Below are 26746 nucleotides of genomic sequence, written 5' to 3' on the forward strand. Positions count from 1 at the left end.
ACAATTCCTAGAACAAATGAATTTTTTTATATAAAAATGTACTTTTTGAAACCAGCTTGCTTCTCACTCTCATTTTTCTAAGTGAACTTACATATCTCACAGCTTTCAAATTTTTATTGTTAGGATTCTGTCTTAGCTTCTCTCCCTTTGTTTATTATTATGTGGAAAAGCCACTTTCCAGTGATTGCAAAGGGGGAAAAGGAAAATTCTGCATTAGCAGAATTTCAAAACCTACAAATGAACTTCCCCCTCTCTTGGAATATACAAGTCCCAAGTCGAAGAGCCTTATTTTAATTACATTTTCTGTGAAGACACGAGACTGGCATTCTACTTTAAGATTATTGTGGGTGCCTCCAAATGGGTACTTTTCATGGGATTCGAACTCCCCACACATGCATGACTACAATTTGGAGGGCATCAAAGTCTGTCCCCCTTCCCCGTTTAATGCGGACTTCCGCTTCCCGGGGGAAATAAAATAAAAACAAGAAACCCAAAACCCTGTTGCCAACAAACCATTTGCTGCATTAAATGACCGGTAACGGTAAAGAGACCCGTGACCATTAGGTCCAGTTGTGGCCAACTCATCTTGCTTTATTGGCTGAGGGAGCCGGCGTACAGCTTCCGGGTCATGTGGCCAGCATGACTAAGCCAATTCTGGCAAACCAGAGCAGAACAAGGAAATGCCGCTTACCTTCCCGCCGGAGCGGTACCTATTTATCTACTTGCACTTTGTCGTGCTTTCGAACTGCTAGGTTGGCAGGAGCTGGAAAAGAGCAACAGGAGCTCACCCCGTTGCGGGGATTCGAACCGCCAACCTTCTGATCAGCAAGTCCTAGGCTCTGTGGTTTAACCCACAGCGCCACCCGCGTCCCGCATTAAATGAACTTGCTTGCAAATTCAGCCCCATTTGGAAGTACCCCACAATCCAACATTAGCTGTTTACTAAAGCAAAGACTGGTGCAATTGTGGGGGGGGGGGACACCGGGACCGACGCACACCTAAGTCCACAGCTACTATCATATCATACAGGCTTCTTCACAACAACTGATGTGCAGGAGCTGATCTTGCAGACTGAGCCCATTTTCTCCAGGTTCCGGCAAGCGCCAGAAAGAAAAATCACCCCCATTCTCAGGGCACGCCACCGCCTCCCGTGGAATAGCTTGCAGCATGGTGACAGCCACCATGTGGCATTTGTTATGTGTGAATCAGCCCCAAGGCAGCAATCCGGAACATGCTTACTTGAAATTGGGGAGATCAGGCATTATATTGAAGGCTGTTGCTTTTGTGTTAATGTCTCTGTAACTGCTTTCATAACCTATTAGATTCACATTTTATCAGTACTCTACAGCAGTATTACTAGGAAGTATATTTGGGGAGAAGAGAGCAGGTAAAATATATTTTCAGGGAGCATGTTCCCTCTTACATTCATGCTCCTAAGTAAATCTGCATAGGTTTGAGGTCTAAATGTCCTTCAAACATTGTGATTCTCAAAAATCCTTAAGAAAATATCTTCACATTGAGATTGCCCTCCACAAGGAATAATTTATAAAATCATGGCACAGTCCTAACCTCTTCACATATGCCAGGTTAACGTTTGTCATTGGAAATCTCTAATTCATAAGTAACCACGATAGTACCAATGACAGAAGTAGATTTAGGCCACAATGAAAATTACGTAAGGCTTGGGGCTCCATAATTATTTATATTTAAGACCGGAGAGGGAGAATTATTAGCATTCCAGTGACGCATTTGGTAATGAAGCTTTGTATCAAAGGAGAAGCCCCATTTCAAATAAAACATGAAACGCTTTCAAAACTTTCAACGGCGTTCAAATTTGGACATATATAAACCCACATCCTAGCAGTGTCATGTGAAAAATGCTGCTTTTGCGTATGAAAAGAGATGGACACATGTGCACAGAATAATGCAAATTATTATAATTATAGCTTACTGAGCATGTGCTTTGCCAGGAAGTCATTACGTAACCTACTAGCATAGTCTCAATATCAGTTTAGTAAGGTTTAACATACACATAAGCAGTCATGTGTAAATGTGTACAATGACTCAGGCAGGGAAAATGCTTAACAACCTACACACAGGCTAAATAATAGGAAGCATGGAGTTGGGACTTATAGGGCAATGACCCCCCCTGGGACCAAGCAAACATTTACATTCCCAAAGATCTCTATTAGGAGGGGTGCTGTTTCATATTCACAAAGGATCTTGCTCACAACAAACCGCTCAGGGTGATGAAAACGAGAGAGAGAGAGAGAGAGAGAGAGAGAGAGAGAGAGAGAGAGAGAAGGGGGGGGGGCTATGAAGGGCTCTAAAAGGATTTATCCAAACTAAATGAACGGGCAACAAAACAGCAACTGAACTTCACGGTTCACTTTAAACATAGAATGTGCACGGAGAACGGTGCAGAGAAAATAAATTCACACATACACAAGAGGGGACCTTAACTGGGTGTGACTAGGATCCTAGTAGGGTCACGGTAGATAGCTTTGTGAAAATATCAACTAGATTTGCAATAGCAGCAAGAAAGGCAAACTCCGTTTTTAAGAATTATTAGGAATGGGAGTGAAAATAAAACGGCCATTAGCATTGTACCTTTCCATAATGCTTTCTCCTCTGCTCTGTACTTTTACAAGGTGATTCCCCTCCTCCTCCTGTTTCCCTGTGTCTATTTTTAGGGACCTGTCAAGACTGCTTTTTGTAAAGCACTATGTATATTCACACAGTGCTATGTACATCCATAGTGCTGGATTCAGAACACTTTCTTTTTAGCGGAGGAAAAAAGAGTTGGCCAGGACAGAACACGAACATTACATTGCTATGACAAACATGTGATTGGTGTAGAGAAAGCAAATAAGGACATTTCTCTCTCTTTCTCGCAACACCGCAATTTGGAACAACTTGATTACATTAACTGACAGTGCACGTAAGACAGAAAGTACATGGAATGCATAAATAACACAGAGGATCTGCTGTCGCAAGATGTGGTTGGTGTTTACTAGCTAAGACGGCCATAAAAAGATTAGACCAGAAATGAGGAATGTATGGCCCTCCAGAAATTTCTGGACTACAACTCCCATCATCCTTGACCATTGGTCATGCAAGCTAGGGCTGGTGGGTGCTTGAAGTCCAACGTTACGTGGAAGGCTATAGGCTGCCCACCACCCTTGTGTTAAGACAGTTTCATGGAGGATAAGTCTACCAGCTGTGATAATCTAAATCAGGGTTTCCCAAACTGTTTTTGGACTACAGCTCCCATCATCCTTGGCCACTGCTCCTGCTAGCTAAGGATGATGGGAGTTGTAGTCCGACAACAGCTGGAGACCCAACTTTGGGAAACCTGGGTCTATTGTCAAGAGTGTTTCCGAATACCAGCTAATGGAGAGGGGGGAAACCCATAAACTACCATTGGCCACTACTGGAAACAGGAAGTGGAACTAGATAAGCCCCTCCATCGGATCCTGCAAAGCTCTTCCTATTTTTGTTATACATGCACATGTGACGGCCTGCAGAGCCAGACCAGAGTCTGGTGAAGCAGTCCCTCCAAAATTCCAGCAGAGTGCAGGAGCCTCTGGCTACAGAGTCAGCTAGAAGGAACAGCACTTAGGGGGTAGGAATAAAAGGAGCAGTTTTCTGACAGAGTGAGTTAGTTAGGGCTGGATTTAAGATGAGATTTGGGCTGGATTTGAGAAGAGGAATAGGATTAGATTTGAGACGTTAGACAGGTTTCAGGTTGGGCGATCGGGAGTGAGATACGGAGAACTGGTTCTGAGTTAAGTTAAACACACACAATGAGTTGATTATCCATAGCGAGAGGACAGAGCCTCGTAGCTTGGATAGGGAGACCGGGTTGAGGGTCTGGGTTGAGGGAAAGGGATACAGACAGGAGTGTTCTGGGAGGGCTGAGTTTGAGCCGGGAGAGGTAGATCCTGTGGGAATTCAGGCTACCTGGGTGTCAGTATAGCCAGAAGGGGAGAGTTCTTCTAGGAACTAGACAACTCCCAAACCAGTAACAAGGGATGGGGTGATTCCCTAGGTCTGTTATACCATTTAGAAGACCTCAGGTATGGGATGGTTAAGAGCAGGCACCCCCAAACTCAGCCCTCCAGATGTTTGGGGACTGTTAGCTAGGGATGATGGGAGTTGTAGTCCCAAAACATCTGGAGGGCCGAGTTTGGGGGTGCTTGATTAAGAGAGTGGGTAACTGAGGAAAAGTGCCCTCGCTCATGAACCAAAGTATTTAGCTGTGAAGGAAGCGGTATGGTGTTGAAAGTACTTAACTGTAATATCTAAGTGACAGAAACTGAGTTAAGCATTTTGGAATCTATTCTGGAAACCTGAATATTTAACCACCCGAAGTGTACCAACTGATTTCTAGTAACTGAAGTTTAAGAAGAGTTGTATCTATAATATTCTGTTTAAACCTGACACATCTTAATAGTTAAAGTAAATTAACTTCTACCTTTCCTTATGCACTTGGTTTCATAAGCTTCCTTTTGTTTAATAAAACATTTCTTGTTTGTTTGATCAACTCCTGCCTGAGATTCTAAATCATTTAAGTTTTCCCCACTAGATAATCTGTGGTAAACTGTAGAAATTTGTGTAATTGGTGTACCTCGAGACGGTCGCACTATATTTAATTGGGGGCAGTTAGCAGGAGAGGATCCGCCCCATAATTATTTGGTGGTATTAAGTGGCTTCAACCTTGTTAATTGTTTGTTGCTATCTAGGAGACCTACCAAACACATTTTGAAGAGAACCTGATTGCTATTATTGGGCTTAAAAGCCTTTTCAAGTCATCCACCATCTCCCCTTGGCTCAAATTATCAATTTATTTGTATGCACCTTTGCAAAGTTAAAACCATGCTCAAGGCAGCTTATAACATATTTAAAAAAAATTACACAACCACAAACATAACAAAAGTAGTCATAAATAATGAATATCGCAAAGTTCATTGCTTTAGGAAGCTGGTACATGTTGTTATATAATCAGTGTTCCATGAATTTTGCCGGCTCAGTCTATTTTATTACAGGGATTTGGGGAGGGCGTATTTCGTAATTCCCATCCCTTCCTGTCTCCTTCGGCTTCAGGACTGGTGGAGGAAGCAGCACTTCCCCTCTGGTCCTTGAATAAGACTTTTATAAAACATAACACCGTTCTTATCCTCCTAGCCTCAGGCAAACTGCCCAACGTCCGCAGTTATTATTTAAGTCCCTCCGGAATCTGTTCGTGTTGCACCACCTGACTTGCCTATTCCGTGAGCTCAGCCATCAGGGAACATGACTCTCCTCCGACCTGTTACATTTCGAGAGCTGTGCACATGGGTCGTCTGTACATGTGAGAGAGCGAGGCGGTCGGTGTCACATGGATGCGCGCACACAGAAGCAGCTGCACCAATAGCCAGCCTCGATTTCCATAGCATTAAGGCAGCTGCGGAGCAGCCGGCAGAGGAGGAGGAGGAACTCAAGCGTCCCTAAGGTTCAGATACCCGATGAATGCGCACTAACTAAAGAGTAAACCTCTCCGAGCACAGGCTTTACTTCCGAGTAAAAATACGCCAGGGGGGCAGCCCTAAACCTAGTAAAAATAAATCTTAACTGAGGTTCTGTCCCTCCTTACGTAAAGCCTGCCCCCCCAAACATGCGCCCATGGCACCCCCTATTTTGGGGGCGAGGAGACACGCGCGCGCGCGCGCCTCTTCCCTGATCCAATTCTCCATGCAAACGTCGCCGCATTGACCTTGCCATTGACCCGTCTACTCGGAAACTATTCATTGGATTCAGTGATGCTTACTCGCAGGTAAGTGCGGTTGTTTCGGATCGCAGCCTCAGGCTAGGCGTTCCTCCTATTATTCCATTTAAAAGGTGTAGGGGGGAGGAATTAACATCTGGGGCAGCAGCCACGTGCAGGGCCAGGCTCGCTTCTGGGTAGCCACGGAGGAGGATCGGGGCGATCCTACTAGATCTGTCTGAACTCAAAGAGGGGCTTGAAGGCGCGAGGATCGCGGCGCTCCCCGGCTTGCGGCAGAGCAGCTTCTGCAAAAGAGCAGCGTCGAAGCTCCGCCCCGCAACCTCGAATGCACTCGGATCTCCCGAAGCGGAGCGAGGTCGCCTTGGGGCCGCGCCTGCCTCGCAAGGCGGCGGCTCCTCCTATCCGGCAAGGCTGCAGAGGGAAGAGTCCCCGCCTGGCAGCAGAAGGAAGGAAAGGGAGATTCCCAAAGTCTGCTGGGCGCAGTCTTGCAACGCGCCTCCCTCCTCCATCCGCTCTGCCGGCTCCTGCCTGCCTGCCTGCCTTCCCCACGTGTCCTTTCCCCGCGCCGCCCCCTGGATGCAGGTCACCAAAACAAGGGCCTCCCGCCGCCGCCTTCACGTGTCTCTCCACGCGGTCGCCAGCGGGAGGCGGCCGCCCCGTCCCGATTGTGTAATCCCCGACGTCACAGCCAATCAGCGCGCAGGCGGCGCCGAACGTAAACAAAGCGGCGCACGTGGCTCGCCCGACGGTCCATGTGAGCGGCTGCTTTTGAGAACCGGCCGGATGGGAAATGGATGGGCGGCCGGGGAAAGAGAGAGAAAAGGAGCCGCGGGAACCCCTAGACGCCGCCGCCGCCTCGCGGAGTCTCCCCGCACACCGTCCAGGGAGAGGGGAGTCCAGTCAGCCCCGAAGGAGGGAATAAGCCCCTCGGCCCCGGTTTCCCACACCGGCCGCTTCTTGCCTCCTGGCATGCAAAACCCCCCATCCTGACCTCGGAAGCCCTTCCTAGGGCGCGCGCGCCAATCCACACAAAACCCACTGCAGTGTACGGGGCTGGACTAGATGACCCTCGGGGTTTCCTTCCCACACCACGGTGCGGCAATTCCAGGGCAGCTTCGCTTCTGCCACCACCGCGTTGCGCGCACATTCCCCGCAAGAAAAAGCCGGTCTTTTTTGTGGGGGGCAGAGCAGCATAAGGCTGAAATTGGGGGGGGGTCCGCTTGAGCATCGGGGGTCATGCCCCTCCGGGATCAGTGGAGGGAGGGAAGGGAAAGGCTTTCAAGCCTGATCCGCCTTTCCCTCCTCCCTGCTCCGCAGTCATCACGTCGGATCTCGCTTCTGACCTCCCTGACAACCCCAAAGCCTCACTTACCTGCATTGACCTCCATGGCGTCCCCCGATTTCTTCCCCGCAGCTGCCTCCGAGAGCCGGGATCATTCACCGACGGCTTTCCCGGGCTGCTGGGGCGCCTGCCTGCCTCGTTCTCCGCTTGTGCCGAAAGAGCCGCTGCGGCAGCTGTGCCCAAGCGAGCCGCGCCCGCCTCCCGCCTCCCCCCGGCTGCTGCGTGGACGCGCCTCGTGTGTGCGAGGCGGGAGGAGGCCAGGCAGCCGCCGCGCCGCCGTCGAGCCTTCCTGGGGAGATGGGCTTGCTGGGCTGCGGCTGCCGGCTCCTTCCTCCTCCCCCTTCCCCGCACGAGGACGGGGAGAGTCACCGGGAGGGCGGCGCCACCACGTGCCTCGCCCCGTCGCCGCCCTCGCCTTGCCCACTCGCGCGCCGTCGGAACAGCCGCTGCACCGAGCGGCGTCCCAGCTCGCCCCGCCTCCCCTTGCCGACCGGCTCTTTCAACCCAGTGACACACTTTCCCCGTCCCTCGGGGAGGCGGGGAGAGCGAGCGACCCGCCCCTTGTCACATGTCAGTCATGTGTGATGAAACGGACACGCGTCTCCGGCTGCACGGTAGCAATTACGCACGAGATCAGGGCATCGAAGTTCCTTTGAAATGCAATTGGTCGTAACTAATACTAGCTGGACTGAAGGCAGGTGCTTGAGGGAGAATCTCCATAAAAGCTTAGGAAAGGGGCCGGCAATAGTAATGACCTTGGAGTTCACAGGAATTCATGGAATCAGGGAAGGGACCCAAGGGTTATCTAGTCCAGTGTTTCCCAACCACTGTTCCGCGGCACACTAGTGTGCCGCGAGATGTTGCCTGGAGGGAGGCAGGCGAGTCGGGCAGCGAGAGGCGGGGCGGCGGCAGCGAGGAGAGGCCGCCCAGCGCGGGGCTCTCGCCGTCTGCCTGCCTAGCTGCCTGCGAGCTCGGCGGGCAGCGCCTCCGTCCGCAGTGCCCGCCTCGCGGCTCTCATTCCCTGCCCCTGCCAAAGCTCACCCAGCCAAGCCGCGCTCTCCTTCCTGCCTCACTTTGCTGCCTCCTCCCCCCCCACCTCCAAAACTTGGAGGTTCCCCGGCAAGGGGGAGGGGAAAAAATTGAAACTTACACTTTCGTGCGTCCCTCCCGGCGTGACGCTGCACGCTGACGTCACGGGGCTGTAATGGTGGTGTGCCTCGAGATTTTTTTCATCAAACAAGTGTGCCTTTGCCCAAAAAAGGTTGGGAAACACTGATCTAGTCCAACCCTCTGCAATGCAGAAAACTCTGCTAAAGCATCCATGACAAATCTCCATCCAACCTCTGCTTAAAAACCTCCAAGGAAGTTCAATGATTCATGGTCTCAGAATATTACAAGTTTAACTCAATCCTAGTTTTTCAATTGCAGTTCTAATGTGTTTTTTAATGTGATGATGATGATGATGATGAATATTACATTGGTACCCCGGATTTCTAGAATCTCGGAAGCCAAACATTTCGGTTTTTGAACGCCGAAAACCTGGAAGTAACTGCTTTGGTTTTCGAACGCTTTTTGGAAGGCGAACAGCTTCTGTTGTGTGTTTTTCAGTTGTCTCCATTGACTTTGGAGACTGCTGTTTGTGCCTCAGTTGTCAAATGTCTTGGAAGTCAAACAGTCTTCCAGAACAGATGACATTTGACAACCGAGGTACCACTGTAAAGTATAATTATTTCATTTATACCCCGCCCACTCTGGGTGGCTTCCAACACTCGTAAAAACATAATGAAACATCAACCATTAAAAACCTCCCAATACAGGGCTGCCTTCAGGTGTCCTAAAAGTTGTGCACGTAGTTATTTGTCTCCTTGACATCTGATGAGAGGGCGTTCCACAGGGAGGAGATATAGAAATGTTTTAATAAACAAATAAGAAATAAGAAGCTTTGCACTCAGATGTGAAATGTATAGTAAATATTTGTGGCTGAAGATTCCTGCAGCCTGTAGAAGTTGTACAGAGCTGTAGGATGGAATTTACGTTGCTTGCTAAATACCGCCCAACAAAGCATAGCTATTTTTAAATAAGCCTCTGTGGAGATTCGTAAATTCAGGGAAAGGTTGAGAGAATAATCAAAGCAAATATTTAACATGTTTTCTGCCAACTCATCTTTAGTTTGCTTTGTGTTTTACAACATTAACATGGCTATATTGCTATAATACCTCCTGCAGACACAAAAATATGCCTTTGTTCTTAACACTAGAACAATTTGCATTGCAGTTTTCAGTACTATATTACAGAAACATCTCATTGTATTTGGTTATTTTCTGAAATACAAACTTTGTGAGTCAGACACGAGTTTTTATGTTTAGTTACAACTTACTCTTCTGGGTTTATCCATATTTAATGCTTATTTCCTATATAAAACAGTTATATGCTGAAATCAGATTCTCTTTTATACATTATCAGATTGCAGTTTTGCCGACGATATTCAGCGTGGAAATACTCAACCTCTTTTTCAATTGCAAAATAGCCTGTGCCCTGCTGCTAATCATTTTCACAATGTAACATTGATTACACCTAACTTTAACGCTATGTCATCTTTCAGTCACAGTATCATTGCAGAGTCACAGCGCTGACAGATGCTTCCACAAGAAATACAATCATGCAATTTATTCTCCTCACCTCAGAACACCGGTGGCACAGGATCCTGATCTGGGCTGGGATAATAGTAAAGCAGATATGGTGGAACCCCTGGCTCATAGGCCACATTTGACCTAAGCCCCAATTCGGCACCACAAGATTATTTTGCTCAGTGTGTGGACAGCTGCTCCACACCTTGCATCCTATGTGACATCAGACATGGGGCAGGTGGAAATGTGAACGCCAGTGTAAAATTGGGAGCCATGAAGGGATCCTAACCGTTCCATGGCAACTCAAGGATGCAACCAATGCCCATTTGCTGATTGGCATTGACAGCAAGTTTCCTATGATAGCAGTGGAGGACTCCGTAGACGAACCAGTCCTCATAAGGGAGCTGTTCCTGGAGGAAGAACTGTGAAGGGAGAGACTCCATCAGAAAAGGCCTCTTTCCACCTGCCTTGCCCCACCCTCCGGCCCTAGGAGTCCTCATGAGGGAGCTGGTCCTGGAGGAAGAACTGTGAGGGGATAGACTCCATCAGGCAAGAGGCCAGTGTAGTGTAGTGGTTAAGAGCGGTAGTCTTGTAATCTGGGGAACCGGGTTCGTGTCTCCGCTCCTCCACATGCAGCTGCTGGGTGACCTTGGGCCAGTCACACTTCTGTGAAGTCTCTCGGCCCCACTCACCTCACAGAGTGTTTGTTGTGGGGGAGGAAGGGAAAGGAGAATGTTAGCCGCTTTGAGACTCCTGAAGGGGAGTGAAAGGCGGGATATCAAATCCAAACTCTTCTTCTTCCTTCCACCTGCCTTGCCCCACCCTCTGATTCTCAATGTGTACTGTATTGCTTTATGTACTGTGGCTTGCCGTTGTTTTATTGATTCTAGTTTAGATATTATTGTAACTGTTGAGTGGATTTCTGTTCAGCTTTTATGTTGATATTATTTTATACTAGGGACGCGGGTGGCGCTGTGGGTTAAACCACAGAGCCTAGGACTTGCTGATCAGGTCAGCGGTTCGAATCCCCGCGACGGGGTGAGCTCCCGTTGCTCGGTCCCTGCTCCTGCCAACCTAGCAGTTCGAAAGCACGTCAAAGTGCAAGTAAATAAATAGGTACCGCTCCAGCGGGAAGGTAAACAGCGTTTCCGTGCGCTGCTCCGGTTCACCAGAAGCGGCTTAGTCATGCTGGCCACATGACCTGGAAGCTGTACGCCGGCTCCCTCGGCCAATAAAGCGAGATGAGCGCCACAACCCCAGAGTTGGCCACGACTGGACCTAATGGTCAGGGGTCCCTTTATCTTTACCCATTTTATACTATTCTAATTGATTGCTGAATGTTACTTTTTGATGTAGGCTGCCTATTTTAACATTATGTTTTATTATCACATTTTTGTATTGTATTAGATTGTTGTAAGATGTGCATTTTTTGTTTCTTCAGCTTGTAAACCGCCTTGAGTATTGTAAGTTAGAAAGGCGGTATACAAATTAAAAATGATTCTGATGCCCAAAGCAGGTTTGCTGTAAGCACTAATATTCATTGCATCACTAACTTGAATTGATGCTGGTCAGAGGAAGGATCCCCCTCTGCAGGCAAAGTTCAAGCTATGCCCCTGCCAATGAATTTTTTTTTTTTAGTTTGGGTCAGCTGACCTCTTGGTGATGTCAGGTGATTCACAGATGGCCAGCTGTCAAAATGGGTTTGCGGTGGTGATATCTCGGGTGCTATCTGCTCCTCACCCTTGTAATAAAGGGTAAAATCTAGCACACACACACCCATTCTCAAAAAATGCTAATTATGTGTCTCATATAACTCTCAGCTACTGCTATGTATGGATAATAGAAACATATACAATGAATTACCGGTAAATTGATCCCTAAAATGCAAAATGTCGCCGGCATCCATTTGTTTTGAGACAATGGAGTGCGCCTCCAGGAGTGAAGTCAAACCAATGCATTCGCAACACTGAAGTGACATCCCCAGGATGCAAGCCTGGGGTGTATGGAGGCCCTGGGTTGCCTAGATAGCATGACCCCAGATCCTGGCTTTGCTGATGTGGTCCGAAGGAAAGCAGAGCAGTATCTGGCACCAGCTTGGCTGTAGGAATTGCATTAAAGTGGACGCTCGGGTTGCAAACATCCATGCGGGAAGCACGTTCGCAACCCACAGCATCACATCTGTGCACGCATGGGTTGCAATTCGGCGCTTATGCGCAAAGCACAATTTAGCACTTCTGCGCATGTGCAAAAGCCGAAACCCGGAAGTAACCTGTTCCGGTACTCGTGGGTTCGGCGCAGTGCGCAACCCGAAGCATCTGTAACCCGAGGTATGACTGTATAATACTAGGTATGAGACAAGCTATAGCTCACTCCTAGCCACCATTTCATGTCACTAGCTTAGCCTGACAGAACAAATCACAAGAATCTCACATTTACCAATTTCTAAGGGCTCTTACTGTACTTTACTATAGCCATGAACAAAGAACCCAACTTTTTATTTTTAAAAATCAGCTGTTTGTTTTTGGAAAAACCTAATTATCGGCTATACATTTAGTTAACAGAATGAAGATTGTATAACCCATTCTCTGAGAAGAACCGGTTAATGAAAGCTCTTGTAGAAATACACAAGTTAACACAGCAGGGTCAGTCTGTGCAGTTTCCCGCATGAAAAGGTCGGACAATGGTTAATAATGAAAACTTGCAATGTTGAAAGAGCCTGCGCTCCAATGCTATTCAACACGCTCAGGTTATGAACTACGTGGGAGGCTGTTTTCCATTATGTTGCCCTTAATAGAATAGCAGCACCTTATCCAATCCTTATCTTGGGTTTTAAGCACTGTATTGATATTAAACTAGCTTTGCTGGGCAGCTGTGAAAGTCATTTATACTAACAATCTAGACTTAATTAGTAAAAAATAATAATGTAGCAACTGTAATAAGCACATTTTGCAGCATATAAGCTAAGACACGAACGCTTTATTATAAGAGACTGTAATCAGTCAACCGTCAGTTTGTGTGAAAGCTAATTTGGATCTGGCATGCATATTTCAATCTAGAAGCCACAGGCTCACACTGATAGCCACTCCATTAGGTTCATTAGTAAAATTTGAAATACTATGAACTTATACTTTGCTTTCTTACAAATGCACCCAAGGTGGCTTATGCGAAATCAATGCAGTACAAAATACAACCTAAAAATTAATGAGCATCTAAAAGCAGTTTTGAAAACACATCACAAAATGAAGTATTAGGAACAGTGGGATTGTATGTTCCTATCCTCCAACTTGTTTCTTCTGCCAGCTTTAACAAGGGCCCCGTCTTAACCAAGATTTGAGGCTGCTTCTATCATTAAGGAATCTTATTAGTGTTAACTGTGGTGACTATTACTGATGAGAGAAGATAAAACGGTAGTTACCTTGCACACAACGGATAGTGGAATTAAACTTTTACTCAGAAATTAATTTACTGAAATTACTAGCAGTCAGTAATGTTCATTAATCTCAATTAGTTATGCCGAGTAGGTCTAAAGTTGAACATACGCATGTTAAGTTATACAAACCTTTCTGGGAATTTTTGGATGAGTATATACTGCAATTTTTTTTGGTCATCAAAAAGCTTTCAACTTCACCAGAACTTTTATAACCCTGTTATTCGAGTGACAACTGTAATGGAAGAGATACTGGATATGTTGCTAGATTCTTAATTCTTTTAAAAGGAGCTGATGTGGGGTACACCCAGTGCCCGATGAAAACACAAGACAGTGGAAATGTGAACTCTGGCTGATTTATTATAACGAGAAAATTATATGCAAAAGAATCAGCGGTAACGGTGAAGCTGCAAGGTGTTGCGTCGCCTCCAAGCAGCGCGACGTGAGCCACCGATTGTGTGATGGAATTTGTGGCCCTTGCCGAGGCCACGGCTTTTCCTGCCAGCAGAGGTCAGCCCCCGCATCTCTCTGTGTTTGTGAACTGCCTTGGTGATCCATTGGGTGTCTGGGTTGCGCCTGACAGCCTTGTGGAAAGGATCAATCAGAATGACTTCAAAGAACTTGTAGGTGGAATCTTCACCCACCCAGTAAGAGTTCAGTACTCTCAGGGCTCCACAATGGCGGCCAGCACGCTCCTAGCAGGGGAAAAACAACCTCACGTAAGCACATAAAAGGGAGGAATTGGGGACTGTGAATATTACAGGCATCAGGAAAACAAGGTGACAAGCTTCATACAAAGGAACCAAACATTCAGCCATGACGTTTAAGAATTACAGTGACAAAGACTTCTCCATAGAGAAACTCTTTCCTTACAGGGATGGGTAGCTCAGCTGGTTAGAGCGTTGTGCTGATAATGCCAAGGCTGCAGGCTCAACCCCAGTAAGGGACAGCTGCATATTCCTGCATTGCACAGGGTTTGACTAAATGATCCTCAGGACTCCTTCCAACTCTACCATTCTATGAGCAACTATTTTATCTTTCAAATTGGCCTGTGGAGGAAAATTGATTTGTTAGCGCTACCATAATAGAACATACCATGGCAATCTACTTCATTACAGAGATGCTATATGGCCAAGAAATGGGGAAAGCAAATACTGTACGGCACAACTAAACTCACCTAGCTGCCATACCTGATGTTATCCTACTTCTTAAAAATACTTCCCTGTGCTGTATTTCCCAAAATACTATACAGTAGTACCTTGGTTCCCAAACGGCTTAGTTGTTGAACATATTGGCTCCTGAACAACGCAAACCCGGAAATAAGTGTTCTGGTTTGTGAACTTTTTTTGGAAGCTGAACATCTGACACGGCTTCCGCTTGAGTGCAGGAAACTCCTGCAGCCAACCAGAAGCCGCACCTTGGTTTTCAAACAGTTCCAGTAGTCAAACGGACTCCCGGAATGGATTAAGGTTGAGAACCAAGGTACCACTCTACTATACCTCTACCACTGTAGAGTGTGGCTATCTGAATAACAAGTAATGTAACAAGTACATAAATATAACGACAGTAACTAAAAATCTGACCACCAAGGACATTCAATTTGAATGCAAAAAAGGGTAATCACTTTAATCTGTTACATAGTTTTATGCACTGGCTCTTTCACTGATTTCTGCACATATCTAATTTCAGTTTACAACAAAGACAGTTCTTTGTCTCTATAGAGAGGATGGCTACAGCACCTTGCAAACCAAAATACTTGCATATGCCACCTAGAAACTAGAATTCCAAAATGCCAACTTGACACTGGAAAAACTGCTCTGTGGGAAATAATTATTCATTAACCATACTGCCTTATTCTCACAATAAATGCTGCTTAACATGTTACTCCATCACAGTTTACCAACTCAACCATATTAAAAGCTGATTCATACACATCAAATACTCTTCTAATCTGGCAGTTAAAGGAGTTAAAGGAGATAAACCAATGCGACACAGATTTGATCAAGCTTCAGTGGGACCAGGGGGCAATACAAAAGACTGACGCAGATCACAAGCAATACCCACCTCTGCTACAGACTGCAGACTCCGGGCAAATTTCAGCTGGTTGACACCATGATGCACTGGTTTACCATAAGTAGCACCCTTAGGGACTGGACGTTTACGACCACCACGGCGAACACGAATGCGGTAGATGACGTAACCTAAGACACAACAGGATAATGTGTTAAAGCAGTGAAGAAATCTGCAGTTTTACAAGAGAAATTTTATTTAGCATTTGCGTTTTACATTCTAGCAATATTTTTGAATTTGCTAATGATGCCACAAATACTCTACTTCAGTTACTGGACAACCCCGTGCTTTTAAAATCTATTTTTGTTCATCTGAGATTGCACGAAGCATGAAAAATGGTGGGAATTGTGTTTCAGCTGTGTGAATGCAAGTACAGTGGCAAGATTTTCAGTCTCAAGATAGTGTTAGGCAAAGTTTCCATTCTAACATCCTGACTTATCATGAATGCTCTTGTAGCTTGGGATAGTTGCCTATATGCTTACATGGAAGGTAAGCAAGATTACTTTTCTCTTATCACGTTACAATTATAATAAGTAGTAGGAATTATTGCACATAGCTATCTTTGCTCAATACTACCAGTCTTAGTGCATAATCAAGTGACTAGAGCAAGTTCACATCTGCTACATGCTTTGGGTTGCAGTTACCTTGCTTAGCTTTATATCCCAGCCTGCGAGCTTTATCTGGCCTGGTGGGACGGGGAGCTCGGTGCAGGGCAGACAACTGGCGATACTGCCAGCAGCGGACACGCAAGAGGAAGCGCATCACGTCTGACTGTTTCTTCCTCCATAGTTCTTGGATATATTTGTAGGCACCCATTCTGGCTTAGCTGCAAAAAAGTGATATGTTTAAATCACACTGCGTTTCATTGCTCTCAGAAAACAAAAAAGCAACTGTGTTTTCCATTCTCTAGCAATAAAACCGGTCCATAACGAAACACATTTTGTTCATAAACCTCTCAAAAACCAACTTTGTCCCCTCTGAGCTACTGATCTATACTGTGCTTGATTTCATTAATATGTCATTAACATTTAAATAGTATGTATGAGATACATAGCAGCAAAGGAAGCTGCTTTTTACTTTGTCAGACTATTAACCTATCATTTGTTTATGTGAGGGATCCAGATCTTCTGGCATTCTGGACTACAACTGACTGGGGCTGATGAAAGTTGCTAATATAATTAACATCTGGAAACCACAGCTTCTCTATCCCTGGTTTACAGAGACTGGCAGCAGTTCCTCAGGGTTTCAGACTAGAATGTTTCCCACTGCTGCTGCAATTGCCAGGATCATAACTTGGAACTTTTTGCACGCAAAGTCTGTGATCTGCCACTGACCTGCAACTGATCTATGGCATGACAGCCCACAACAACTAAGGATTTGCATGATTTTCCTGCCTGGTGAAGCCCCTTGCAATAACTTCAGCAAATGCAAGCTCCTGTAGCATCCAGGGGCTGTACCTTATTCCCTCAATCCAGAAAGAACACTCAACAGCTCAGTCGGTAGGGTAGAGCATGAGGCTCAATCTCAACGCTGTGGTCTCAAGCTCTACACCAGGCAAAAGATTCCTGCGCTGCAGGGGGTTGGGCTAGATGACCCTTGTGGTCCCTTCCAGCTCTACATGATCCCAATTCTTTTTATAAAACAAACTCCTTTACCCAATTACCCATTCAGAACACAAACACACAGGCTTTCATTCATTGAATATATATACTGCCCTATACCTGGAGGTCTCAGTTCACAAAAAAGATCACAATATATAGAATCAAAATAAAAACAATAATCCAATAACACCCCCCACCCGCAAAAAAGAGCCACATTTTAAAGGGTATAGGATGTTGATCAGGTCAACCAAAGGCCTGGTTAAAAAGGGACATTTTTGCCTGGTGCCTAAAGGTGAATAACTTGTAACTTCAGAGAATTCTCACTTGTTTTAAGTTGCGTGGGCACAAACAATAAGCTACCTGAGACCATAGCAGGACATTTATTATCTACTTGCTTCGCACAATGCATGCCCCACTTTTGCAGAAGCAAAAACCTGGAAGCAATTACTTGCCCACCCATCTTAAAAGAGAGGGATGTGAGATACGTAAATAAACCATCTGATGCAGCTGGCAGTGGCTCCCAACATCACCTGCTACCTTAACCCCATTTATTGGTTGGTGTCAGGGCTGAAACCCGCGGCCGTCGACACGTAAAGCATGTGAGCAATGGAGGTTTACTCAGGAGCAAGCAGCGCCCGAGCTCCAGCCTTTTAGGCCTCACGAGCTTATTCCTGCATTCCAGGGGGCTGGACTAGATGTCCCTCGGGGTCCCTTCCAACTCTATGATTCTCTTCGTCTTCCCCCTCGGCCTCTGCAAGCTCCGTCTGGCGGAGCCGCCTCGGTCTGTAGGCCCAGGCCACGCCGCCTTCCCTACCGAACCCGGCGGAATTACGCCTCCCCGGCCTCCCTTCGCCCAGAGACCCCGACCCGCCTCTCCCCCCAGCTACCGACCGTGGGGCGGCGCCCCGAGAGGACCCCCGTAGGCCTCCCCGAATTAGGATGCCGACGGATTAAACTACGGGCGGCCTCCAGCTCGCCAACCTTACCTAGCGGCGCCCGGAGCCGGAAAGGAAGAGGCCTGCTTTCCCACAAGGCTTTGCGGCAACGCCGTGACGTCCAAGAGGAAGAAGGCGGGGAAAAGGGCTGCGCTCAGGTGCCTGCTGGGAAATGTAGTTCAAGAGGCCACGTGCCTTGGCAAGCTTGGAAGAAAACGCCGGAGGGATCGTGGCCCCGCCTGCTAGTTCCGCAGATTCCTGGATTCCTGCTAGGAGCAGTTTCTGCCTTGTATTTCCCGGAAAGTCATGTAATTTCCCCTAGAAACACTTCTCCTTAAGTGCAAACAATACAGAGATAATGCTTTGAGCAATGCGCTCTGGACCCGCTCAGAGGAACTCTCACATCTACTTTTTTCTCTTTTTTTGCAGCTTCCAGGGTTGAGACTTGGCACTGAAAAAAGGGGTCGTGTCTGCCTTCTTAGCTCAAGGTGAACTCGAAATTCATCCCGGGTTGAATCGTTTTTGTTTTTGTTTTATTTCTGAAATAATTTTTATTTGGTTTTTTAAGAGTAATTCAAAATAGTTATAATTTTTTTGTGGCTTCCCACGTGCTGTACTTCAAGGTCTGATTCCCTTTAATTCTGCCTCCAGACTATTGCTCAAACCAAATACAATCCATTCTTGATAAAATCCCTTATTACCACAGCTAGTCTTATGTTTGTGTTTCAGTAAATCTCCTTGCAATATGGGCAGCAACACCCCGTTTTGCCCTCTTGCACATTGGTTGCACGTCAGTTGTACACATGCAAAATAGTCATGGCCTTTAGTCTTTTAATAGTCTGTTATTGTCCAATACCTGACAGTCCTTGCAATGGAAGTAATCCATTTGACGCCATTATCACACCATTAATCTGAGGTCTGTGCACATGCAACCCCTTAGAAACAGAAGGGACCCCTATTCCTTTGAGTAAGTGCCATAGTTCAGTGTTAGCACACATGCTTGGCATGTAGAATCCCTGGCATTCCTAAACAGGGCTGGGAAAGCCCCATGTCTGAAATGGCTGCCATTCACTGGCCTGGTTCGCATGTCCCAGAGAGCAGCTGGAACATGGCTTACTGTGACTGCAGCTGCATTGTTCCTGGTGGGCTTTTGAGATCAGCAGCATCTGAACCTGGGATCGTACCGTATTGGCTCAAATATAAACCACACCCGCAAATAAGCCATACCTTTAAAATTGAAGGGGGGCGGGAAAGACAATACCCAAATATAAGCCGCTTCCTTAAAATTGAAGAGAAAAAGAAAAAGGTCCATTAAATTCAGTGACTAAAATAGTGATTTTATTTTACCATATGCCAAGCCAATTCAAGCCTTTGATCTTGCAAGCCCTCAAAAGTTGCTGTACAATCGCTAAAATCGCTTTTCAATTGCTGCAATTCCGCCCATAAATCGTAGCACCGTAACTGCAAATTAAAAAATCAATACTGCACTGTAAAGTAAGGGGAAGGCGACGAATGACATTAGAATTAATTGCACAACAGTCTCGAGCTTGCAAATCGGCATGAAAACATTATTTTGTTCCATTTTCCGTATGTCTGCTTCAGCAGCGATATCGCAAAAGCCAATTTTTGTAAGGTTGTGAATTTAAGCTGCACTTTAACTTTTCACAGTTGGAAAGTGGAAAAAAAAAAGTGTGGCTTATACTCGGGCCAATATGGTAGTAAAGCTATCTCCTCCTTGGCCATGACCTGTTGGACATACCTTGGCTAAGGTAGGAGAGACTTTGGCTGAAACTGCTGCACTGACCTGGCAAGCCTGTGACCTCCTCTTCGTGTGTGTGAATGCAGCCATGCTCCAATGCTGGCTTCTTGCTGGACGGTAATAAATGCCATTGACCTTTTGTGGTGCTTGGACAGGATTGCTCCCCGGGCCCAGTCTCCGCAGCCTGAAAGAAGATGGGGAAGGGCTACAAAGTGCTGGTTTGCGGAATGGCCTCGGTGGGGAAGACCGCCATTCTGGAGCAGGTCCTCTATGGCAAGCACGATGTGGGTAAGAGATGCACGCCGTTCCCCTTCTGCCCTTCCAGAGACACTTGCAGGTGCCTGCCTTTCTTATTCAACAAATAATCCGAAACAAATCGTGGCACGGCTGGGAAGGCGCCGGTAAAGCGGTTCTCAACATTGCTTGTTGACGACGAGTAGCAAACTTGCTGCTTGTCAAAATGTGTGCCAGTCACAGAAGTGTGTGCCAGCCAGTGTACAGTGGTATCTCGGGTTACATACGCTTCAGGTTACAGACGCTTCAGGTTACAGACTCTGCTAACCCAGAAATAGTACCTTTGGTTAAGAACTTTGCTTCAGGATGAGAACAGAAATCGTGCAGCGGCGGCGCGGCAGCAGCAGGAGGCCCCATTAGCTAAAGTGGTGCTTCAGGTTAAGAACAGTTTCAGGTTAAGAACAGACCTCTGGAACGAATTAAGTACTTAACCCGAGGTACCACTGTATTTTCGATTCGACCTTGGGGCGGGGGGGAGAGACACACCTTTTGCATTTAGTACCATTAATATTAGTCTTGAGTAAGTGTGTACTTGTTTGGCCGTAAGCCACAACAGTATGAAGGTATTCATACCAAATACAAAACCGAAACAAAACAATTGCTTGTATAGATGCGCCTTTTGTGAATTTGTCCAGGCCAGAGCTGATTACAAGTTTGCTAAGAACTCTGTTTCTCCTTTTTGAAAACAACAGGTGCAGAATGCAGCGCCACAAGCGAAGATGTGTATGTGGCTTTGGCTGAAACGGACCGAGGAGTGAAAGAACAGTTGCGCCTGTACGACACCAGGGGGGTGCAAGAAGGAGAGGAGTTCCCCAAACATTATTTCTCCCTCGCAGACGGCTTTGTTCTCGTCTATGCCGTGAACAGCCTGGAATCCTTCGAAAGAGCTGACTGGCTGAAGAAGGAGATTGACAAGTGTAGAGACAAAAGAGAGGTAAAACACACACACACACACACACACCGATCCCTTCAATTGCGTCTGAGATACGATAATGAGAACACGATGTACGAGGGAAAATGAGCTCATCACCTAAAAAGCAGGTTTTCCAAACCACCGTAGTACCTCGGGTTACATACGCTTCAGGTTATGGACGCTTCAGGTTACAGACTCCGCTAACTCAGAAATAGTACCTCGGGTTAAGAACTTTACCTCAGGATGAGAACAGAAATCCTGCGGCGGCAGCAGGAGGCCTCATTAGCTAAAGTGGTACCTCAGGTTAAGAACAGTTTCAGGTTAAGAACGGACCTCCGTAACGAATTAAGTACATAACCAGAGGTACCACTGTACTTATTTACCCAAAGATAGTGCAATTTTACATGTGCCAGGGGTCAGTGTAGTTGTGTGCAGAGATGGGACAGGAGTAAAAGGCCTCTGCTATGAATAACCCCCTTGTAGGAAGCAGCAAAGGGGTCACTTGCTCTGCCGACCAGATTTTTTTTTAGACTTTTAGTGTCTCTCCTTTCACATTAGATGTGTGTCTCCTTTGCAAAGGGTAACTGCCAAGTTAAAAGCAAGGTCTCGTAGTCACAAGGCTTAATGTGAGCGGCAGTGTTTGAAAAGAGTGGTTGTAAACGGTTCTTAAAACCCGCCGTAACTATTTCCTTGTTCGTCTGTTGTATCGGAAACAACTGCAAGTCTTTTTGGCATCGTAAACAATCCATTTATTAAGGCATACGCTTAATCCACTATTTTGGGCTGGGACACTTGTAAACACACTAAGCAGTGAGGTCACAGTGAAATGAAATGCAGAAAGTATAGGCGGTGCTAATTACATAATTAACAGAAGTCGTTCACGAAACGTTGGCTGATAACAAATGGTGAGGCCCTTTACGCCATCTTTCCTTGCAAAAGAAGAAGCATGGCATAATGGTTAGAGCAGTGGTTTCCAACATTTTTTTTGGCCATGCCCCACCTAAGCATCTCTAAAATCCCGATGCCCGCCTGCCCCATGACTTAAAATTCTTCTTATTCAAAAAGTGAACTCCTATTCACGTGTAGGAACCCTGAAAGGCCATGAACTGTTAATAACTCATTCTCGAGTTGCCCCCCTTAAAAATCAAATTGCGCCCCTGTGGGGCGTTCGCCCCACATTGGGAATTACAGGGTTAAGAGTGTCGCAGGGGTGCCAACTTGAATAAAATATGGGGGGGCAGGTAGGCCCCGTCCTGCATGACATGGCGCGCACACACCATTTGAATGACAATGCCCATCAACTTTGGGGGGGCCCAGCCCCCTCAAATATTTTATGGGCGGGAGTTGGATCCCATGGAGTGTTGGACTAGGACCTGGGAGACGGTTTCAAATCTCCTCAGCTTACTGGATGACCTTGGGTCAGTCACCCTCTCTTAGCCTAACCTACCTCACAGAGTTGTTGTGAGGATTAAATGGGGAGGGGGAGAACTACGGACACCGCCTTGAGCTCCTTGGAAGATAAAGATTGCCCTCTAAATGTCATAAATAAATAAAAACAGATTGGAAGCGCTTTTTGCCTTAATATCATCTTCTGCCATAATCTGTAAGGTTAGTCTGTAAGGTGCCAAGGAAAGTGTCGGGATAAAAACCTATTACAGTGGTACCTTCGTTGGACTGGTCATGTTGTGTGGATGCCTGATTATCGTCTTCCAAAGCAACTACAGTGGTACCTCGGGTTACAAATGCTTCAGGTTACAGACGCTTCAGGTTACAGACTCCGCTAACCCAGAAATAGTACCTCGGGTTAAGAACTTTACTTCAGGATGAGAACAGAAATCGCACGGCGGCAGCAGCAGGAGGCCCCATTAGCTAAAGTGGTACCTCAGGTTAAGAACAGTTTCCGGTTAAGAACGGACCTCCAGAACAAATTAAGTTCTTAACCCGAGGTACCACTGTATAGCAGTAATACTAAGATAATGGATTTAATCAGGGGTTTTTTTAGGGGTTTCACCGCGGCTACTAAATCAGACCCTTCACAGGGAAATGGCTTCATCAATGTTTGTTTATCGACTGCTGCAGCTCAGCAAACTGAACAGTATCACCTACGCAGGGCTCTGTGTATTTTCCTGCAATAAATTCTATATGTAAAGAGAGAGTGAATCCGTAATAGATCTCTTAACTAAGTGCCTGTAACAAAAAAAGAAAGCAAGGAAGCATTCGTCTGGGGCCATTTAAAGCAAGTCAGCACAAGACTGCAGTTATGTAATGTTTGGCTGTTGTCAGAGCAAAGTTCTTACGTAACTCAGGGCTTGCCGGTTGCATCGATTAAGGTTGCATCGGAAAGAGGCCTTTGCTACCTTTTCATGGACTCTTAATATAGCAGTCAGAGGCGTTGCTACTCAGTGTTCTTCTTTGATTGTGTATCCTGAGCCTTGTGTAAAGGAGGAAGTGGATTCCCAGCATTCCCCGAAAATGGGGCCTGCCTGCAGCGCAGCCAATCGCTTCTGTTTCATCACCGCAAATTTCGTAGCGTTCCTGACTTTGACATACAGACCACAAGACTCGGGGAGGTTAAAGGAAGGAGTGCAATCCTATTCTGTGAAGTAATCCTTCAGTGCTTACCTCAGTCTGGACCCGTGAGGGAGTAGAATGGACCACGTCGCATTTTCGAATGCTCCCCTGCGTCAAAGACTCAACGAAGTAAGGACGAGGGAACATTTTCTTCCCCCAAGTGCTAATTTCTATTAACGGGAAGCTTTTAAAAGGCAAAAATAACCCACCAAAGAAGAATGGTTGCGCAATATGCAGAATTGGCAAAGTCAACAGCTAAAATAAGAGAACCTAATGAAGGAGGTTTTGTGGAAGAATGGAAACGCTTCTCGGATTATTTAAAAAAATATTATAATATGATGAGCAATATTATAATATGATGAGCAAGGAGGATGTGAACTATGAGCAACAGAAGGGATTGAAAATTACTGTAGTTTTGTTGAGGTTTAAGCGATAGAAGACAGCTGAGGGAGAGAAACAGAAACAGCATAGAAAAGGGGGTGGGAAGTCGGGGAGGGGGAGTTTTTATTATGTATTGAAATGTATGTGTGAAAATTTGGGAAACTTAATAAAAAAAAAACTTCAGAAAAATATATATAAAGCAACAACAACATGGCAGAGCGTTCAAAAGTTGTGTGCTCCACTTGTAAGCCAAAGTAGTACAGTCCATTTTAACACCTGCCCACTTCTGCTGCATGTGTAGGGTCAATGCAAAAGACCTTGATTTAAAATAAAACTGAGAATTGGGAGGGACAGGGTGCCTTAGGTATATGAGGGTCCCATGGTGTCCCTGAGGAACCCCGGGCATCCATATTGACTGAGTCAGAAAAAACAATACATCACAAGACCAGCTGTTTGAAAGGGGTTAAATTTAACCCCCACATTTTCTCCCCCAAACAGCTGATTGGTGGTATTGCGGATTCTCTCACCAGGGCTGTCTAAGGGCAGCCCCTCAATGTGCCCAGATATGTTGCTGGACCAGGGTGAGTCATTACAACCAGCTATTAATAAGTCAGAAAAGTGAAACAGGTTGTTATTAACAGCACAGTAACTGCTTTGTTTACTACGAAGTTTCTTTCCTAATCCAATTATATAATCGGTTGTCATAGCAAGTGCTATTTAGGATACGGCTTCCTAATTTGACTACACACACATTGCATCAAAGAACCTGGAAACACAGGCTGCCTCTCCTGTGAGCAAGCAATCGACTGAGTCACTTTGCTGCACAGAAAGATCCCTTGTGATTCCTCTCCTCTGTTTCGTTTTAACTGTAAGGCAGAATAGATTTTTCTCTCTCTGTCTCTCTTTTAATGTTAGCGGTTTGAAAGTAGTATTTGCATTCCCATGGGGTTTGTAGTTCGACACAACAAAGGACGGAACGAGTCGTGAATACCCTTTCATCTGTGGTTGTAATTCAGTGCATCACAAAATCAAAACCGTAAATCAAAACAATTCAAATATTGTTAAGACAGCTGACGTTCGGCACTGTCTCTGTTGCTCACTTTTGGAAGAGAGAACAGGTTGTTTGAATAGTGCCATATATTCTACTTCCTGGTTCCTTAGATGCAAATTCAAGAACAGTAGGGATTTGATAAAATAACCAGGAGCAAAGGGGTAATCTTAAAAACCCACAAGAGAAGCAAATTGTGAAAAGTGAACAGCTACTCTCTTACCCTGGTCATTTTGAAGTTTTCCCCAAATCCTGCCTTGTTTCAGCGCCCTTAGAGAAAATTGCTTTTTAAATGCAAAAGCAACCATGGTTGCTAGAAACTTGCTACTAATTTATTTCAATAATTTATAATTAGAGAATTATAATTAGCGACATTAGAGAATTTTATTTCAATAATTTATATGCCGCTTACTGATAATTAGAGTGCTGTATAATAAGAAACTTGATCCAATGTAAATAAAAATAGTTTAATATTGTAAAATAAAAATTCAGTTAAAATGTCGGCTGGCATTAAAAAGAGTCTTCATAAATTATATAATCCCCCCTTTTGATCCCTCAGATTTGCACAAAACCAGAAAAGCGCACAATCCCTCTTCACAGGGAATGCTGGGAATTTTAACCCAGAATTCTTTGGAGGAAACTGTTTAAAGTGGAATCGTAGCGCTCTAAATGTTGTTTCAGTATTGCCTTGTTAGAACTCAGTAGGGAGGAGGCTGGGGACAAGGGTAGAATTACTCATCTCTGGTGCCAACTACTGTTGACCTCCCTGCCTTCTGGCTTACCGTATTTTTCTCTCTATAACACGCACATTTTTTCTCCTAAAAAGTAAGGGGAAGTGTCTGTGCGTGTTATTGAGCGAATGTGTGGTCCCTGGAGCTGACTGGCCCGAGTACAGGGGCAAAAATCAGATTGCGCGGAGGAGGGAAGGCTGCAGAGAGGAAGCTGCTGCTTTCCTGCATTCTGCCTCAGGGTCTTACTGCCCACCCTCTTCTGTTTTCGTTTGCTGTGTTTGCTCAAACGCAACGAACAGCATGGAAATCCCCTGCCCCCCTGGCAAGCAGAGGGGAAAGGAAAGGACTGCGTCCTTCCTTCTAATTCCTTCCTAGTCACACTGCGCGCAGGCTCCAGCCCACCCGGCTCAGGTTCTGTCGGCTAGGAGCGCAGCCTACAGTCACCACTTCCTCCTCTCCGTGCTCCGGTGCTGCTGCTAGTGCGTCCAGCATTCTAGGGACTCGCAGGCGGCCGGAAAACATGCAGGTGGGAGAGAGGGGGGGCTGGCTTGGGTGGGTGGGTGGGGGGAAACTTTTGCCTTCCGTTCCTCCCTCCCGTTAAACCCCTCTCCTGCATTGTTAGCCAGCTGCTTCTCCGCACACCCCTCTCGTGCTCCTTGTCCCTTCTGTGTTTTTCCTTCCCTCCCCACTTAAAACGTGGTTACAAAGCACGGATCCACATGGATCCTCAGGATCTTTGCATTGGGTCACCCCAAATTCACCATCAGATCACATTATATGTCCATGGCTACAGCCTGCACCAAAAAAATCACGCACCCACTGTTGCCTGGGGCCACAATGGTGCAAAAACGTGGTTACAAAGCACAGATCCACATGGCTTCTCAGGATTTTTGCATTGGGCTACCCCAAACTCACTGTCAAATCACATGTCTGTGGCCGCAGCATGAAGCACAAAAAAAATGATACATCCACTGTTTCATTCAGATTTCCCCCCCCCCTTGTTTTCCTCCTCTAAGAACTATGTGCGTGTTATGGTCAGGTGCGTGTTATAGAGCGAAAAATATGGTACTAATCCCAGTGGGCGCCAGCCATGACTGTAATAAGGCAAATAGGGGAAAGGGAAGGCAGTTTAGAAGAAGCCAAAGTACATCAGTACCATAAAGGAAAGAACTGGGGGAAGGAAGATCCAAAAGGAAAGAAAACTGGCAGCAGAACTGCAGAGAGAAGCAGAGAACGAAGCAAAGCTGAGAACTGGAGTAATCGCTTTAGGAAAGAAAAGG

General features: G+C 46.0%; 3 protein-coding genes across 5 annotated transcripts in view; 1 reads left to right on the forward strand and 2 right to left on the reverse strand.

The window, feature by feature from the left end:
- The window catches only part of NR1D2 (nuclear receptor subfamily 1 group D member 2), a 25996-nt gene extending 18440 nt beyond the window's left edge, over positions 1-7556 (reverse strand). The window contains exon 1 of the mRNA XM_081164632.1: positions 7140-7556. Within this exon, the coding sequence (XP_081020758.1) occupies positions 7140-7155 (16 nt within the window). The 5' untranslated portion in view covers positions 7156-7556. The remainder of the gene's footprint in view (positions 1-7139) is intronic.
- The window catches only part of NKIRAS1 (NFKB inhibitor interacting Ras like 1), a 25286-nt gene continuing 3831 nt past the window's right edge, over positions 5292-26746 (forward strand). For 2 of the 3 annotated variants that reach the window (XM_081164977.1, XM_081164976.1), the window contains exons 1-4: positions 17932-18077; positions 18199-18257; positions 19684-19816; positions 20515-20756. In XM_081164977.1, the coding sequence (XP_081021103.1) occupies positions 19723-19816; positions 20515-20756 (336 nt within the window). In that variant the 5' untranslated portion in view covers positions 17932-18077; positions 18199-18257; positions 19684-19722. Of the gene's footprint in view, positions 5816-17931; positions 18078-18198; positions 18258-19683; positions 19817-20514; positions 20757-26746 lie in introns of those variants that run through there. The other variant, XM_081164978.1, reaches the window with a different exon arrangement.
- Positions 13504-17910, reverse strand: RPL15 (ribosomal protein L15). The gene is made up of 4 exons (XM_081164960.1): positions 17816-17910; positions 15878-16054; positions 15228-15364; positions 13504-13858 (listed from the first exon to the last, which is right to left on the reverse strand). The coding sequence occupies exons 2-4, from the start codon at positions 16047-16049 to the stop codon at positions 13553-13555; spliced, it is 615 nt and encodes a 204-aa protein (XP_081021086.1). The 5' UTR covers positions 16050-16054; positions 17816-17910; the 3' UTR covers positions 13504-13552.

The sequence above is a fragment of the Podarcis bocagei genome (genome assembly GCF_964188305.1).
Source record: "Podarcis bocagei genome assembly, chromosome: 12".
Classification (NCBI taxonomy): domain Eukaryota; kingdom Metazoa; phylum Chordata; class Lepidosauria; order Squamata; family Lacertidae; genus Podarcis; species Podarcis bocagei.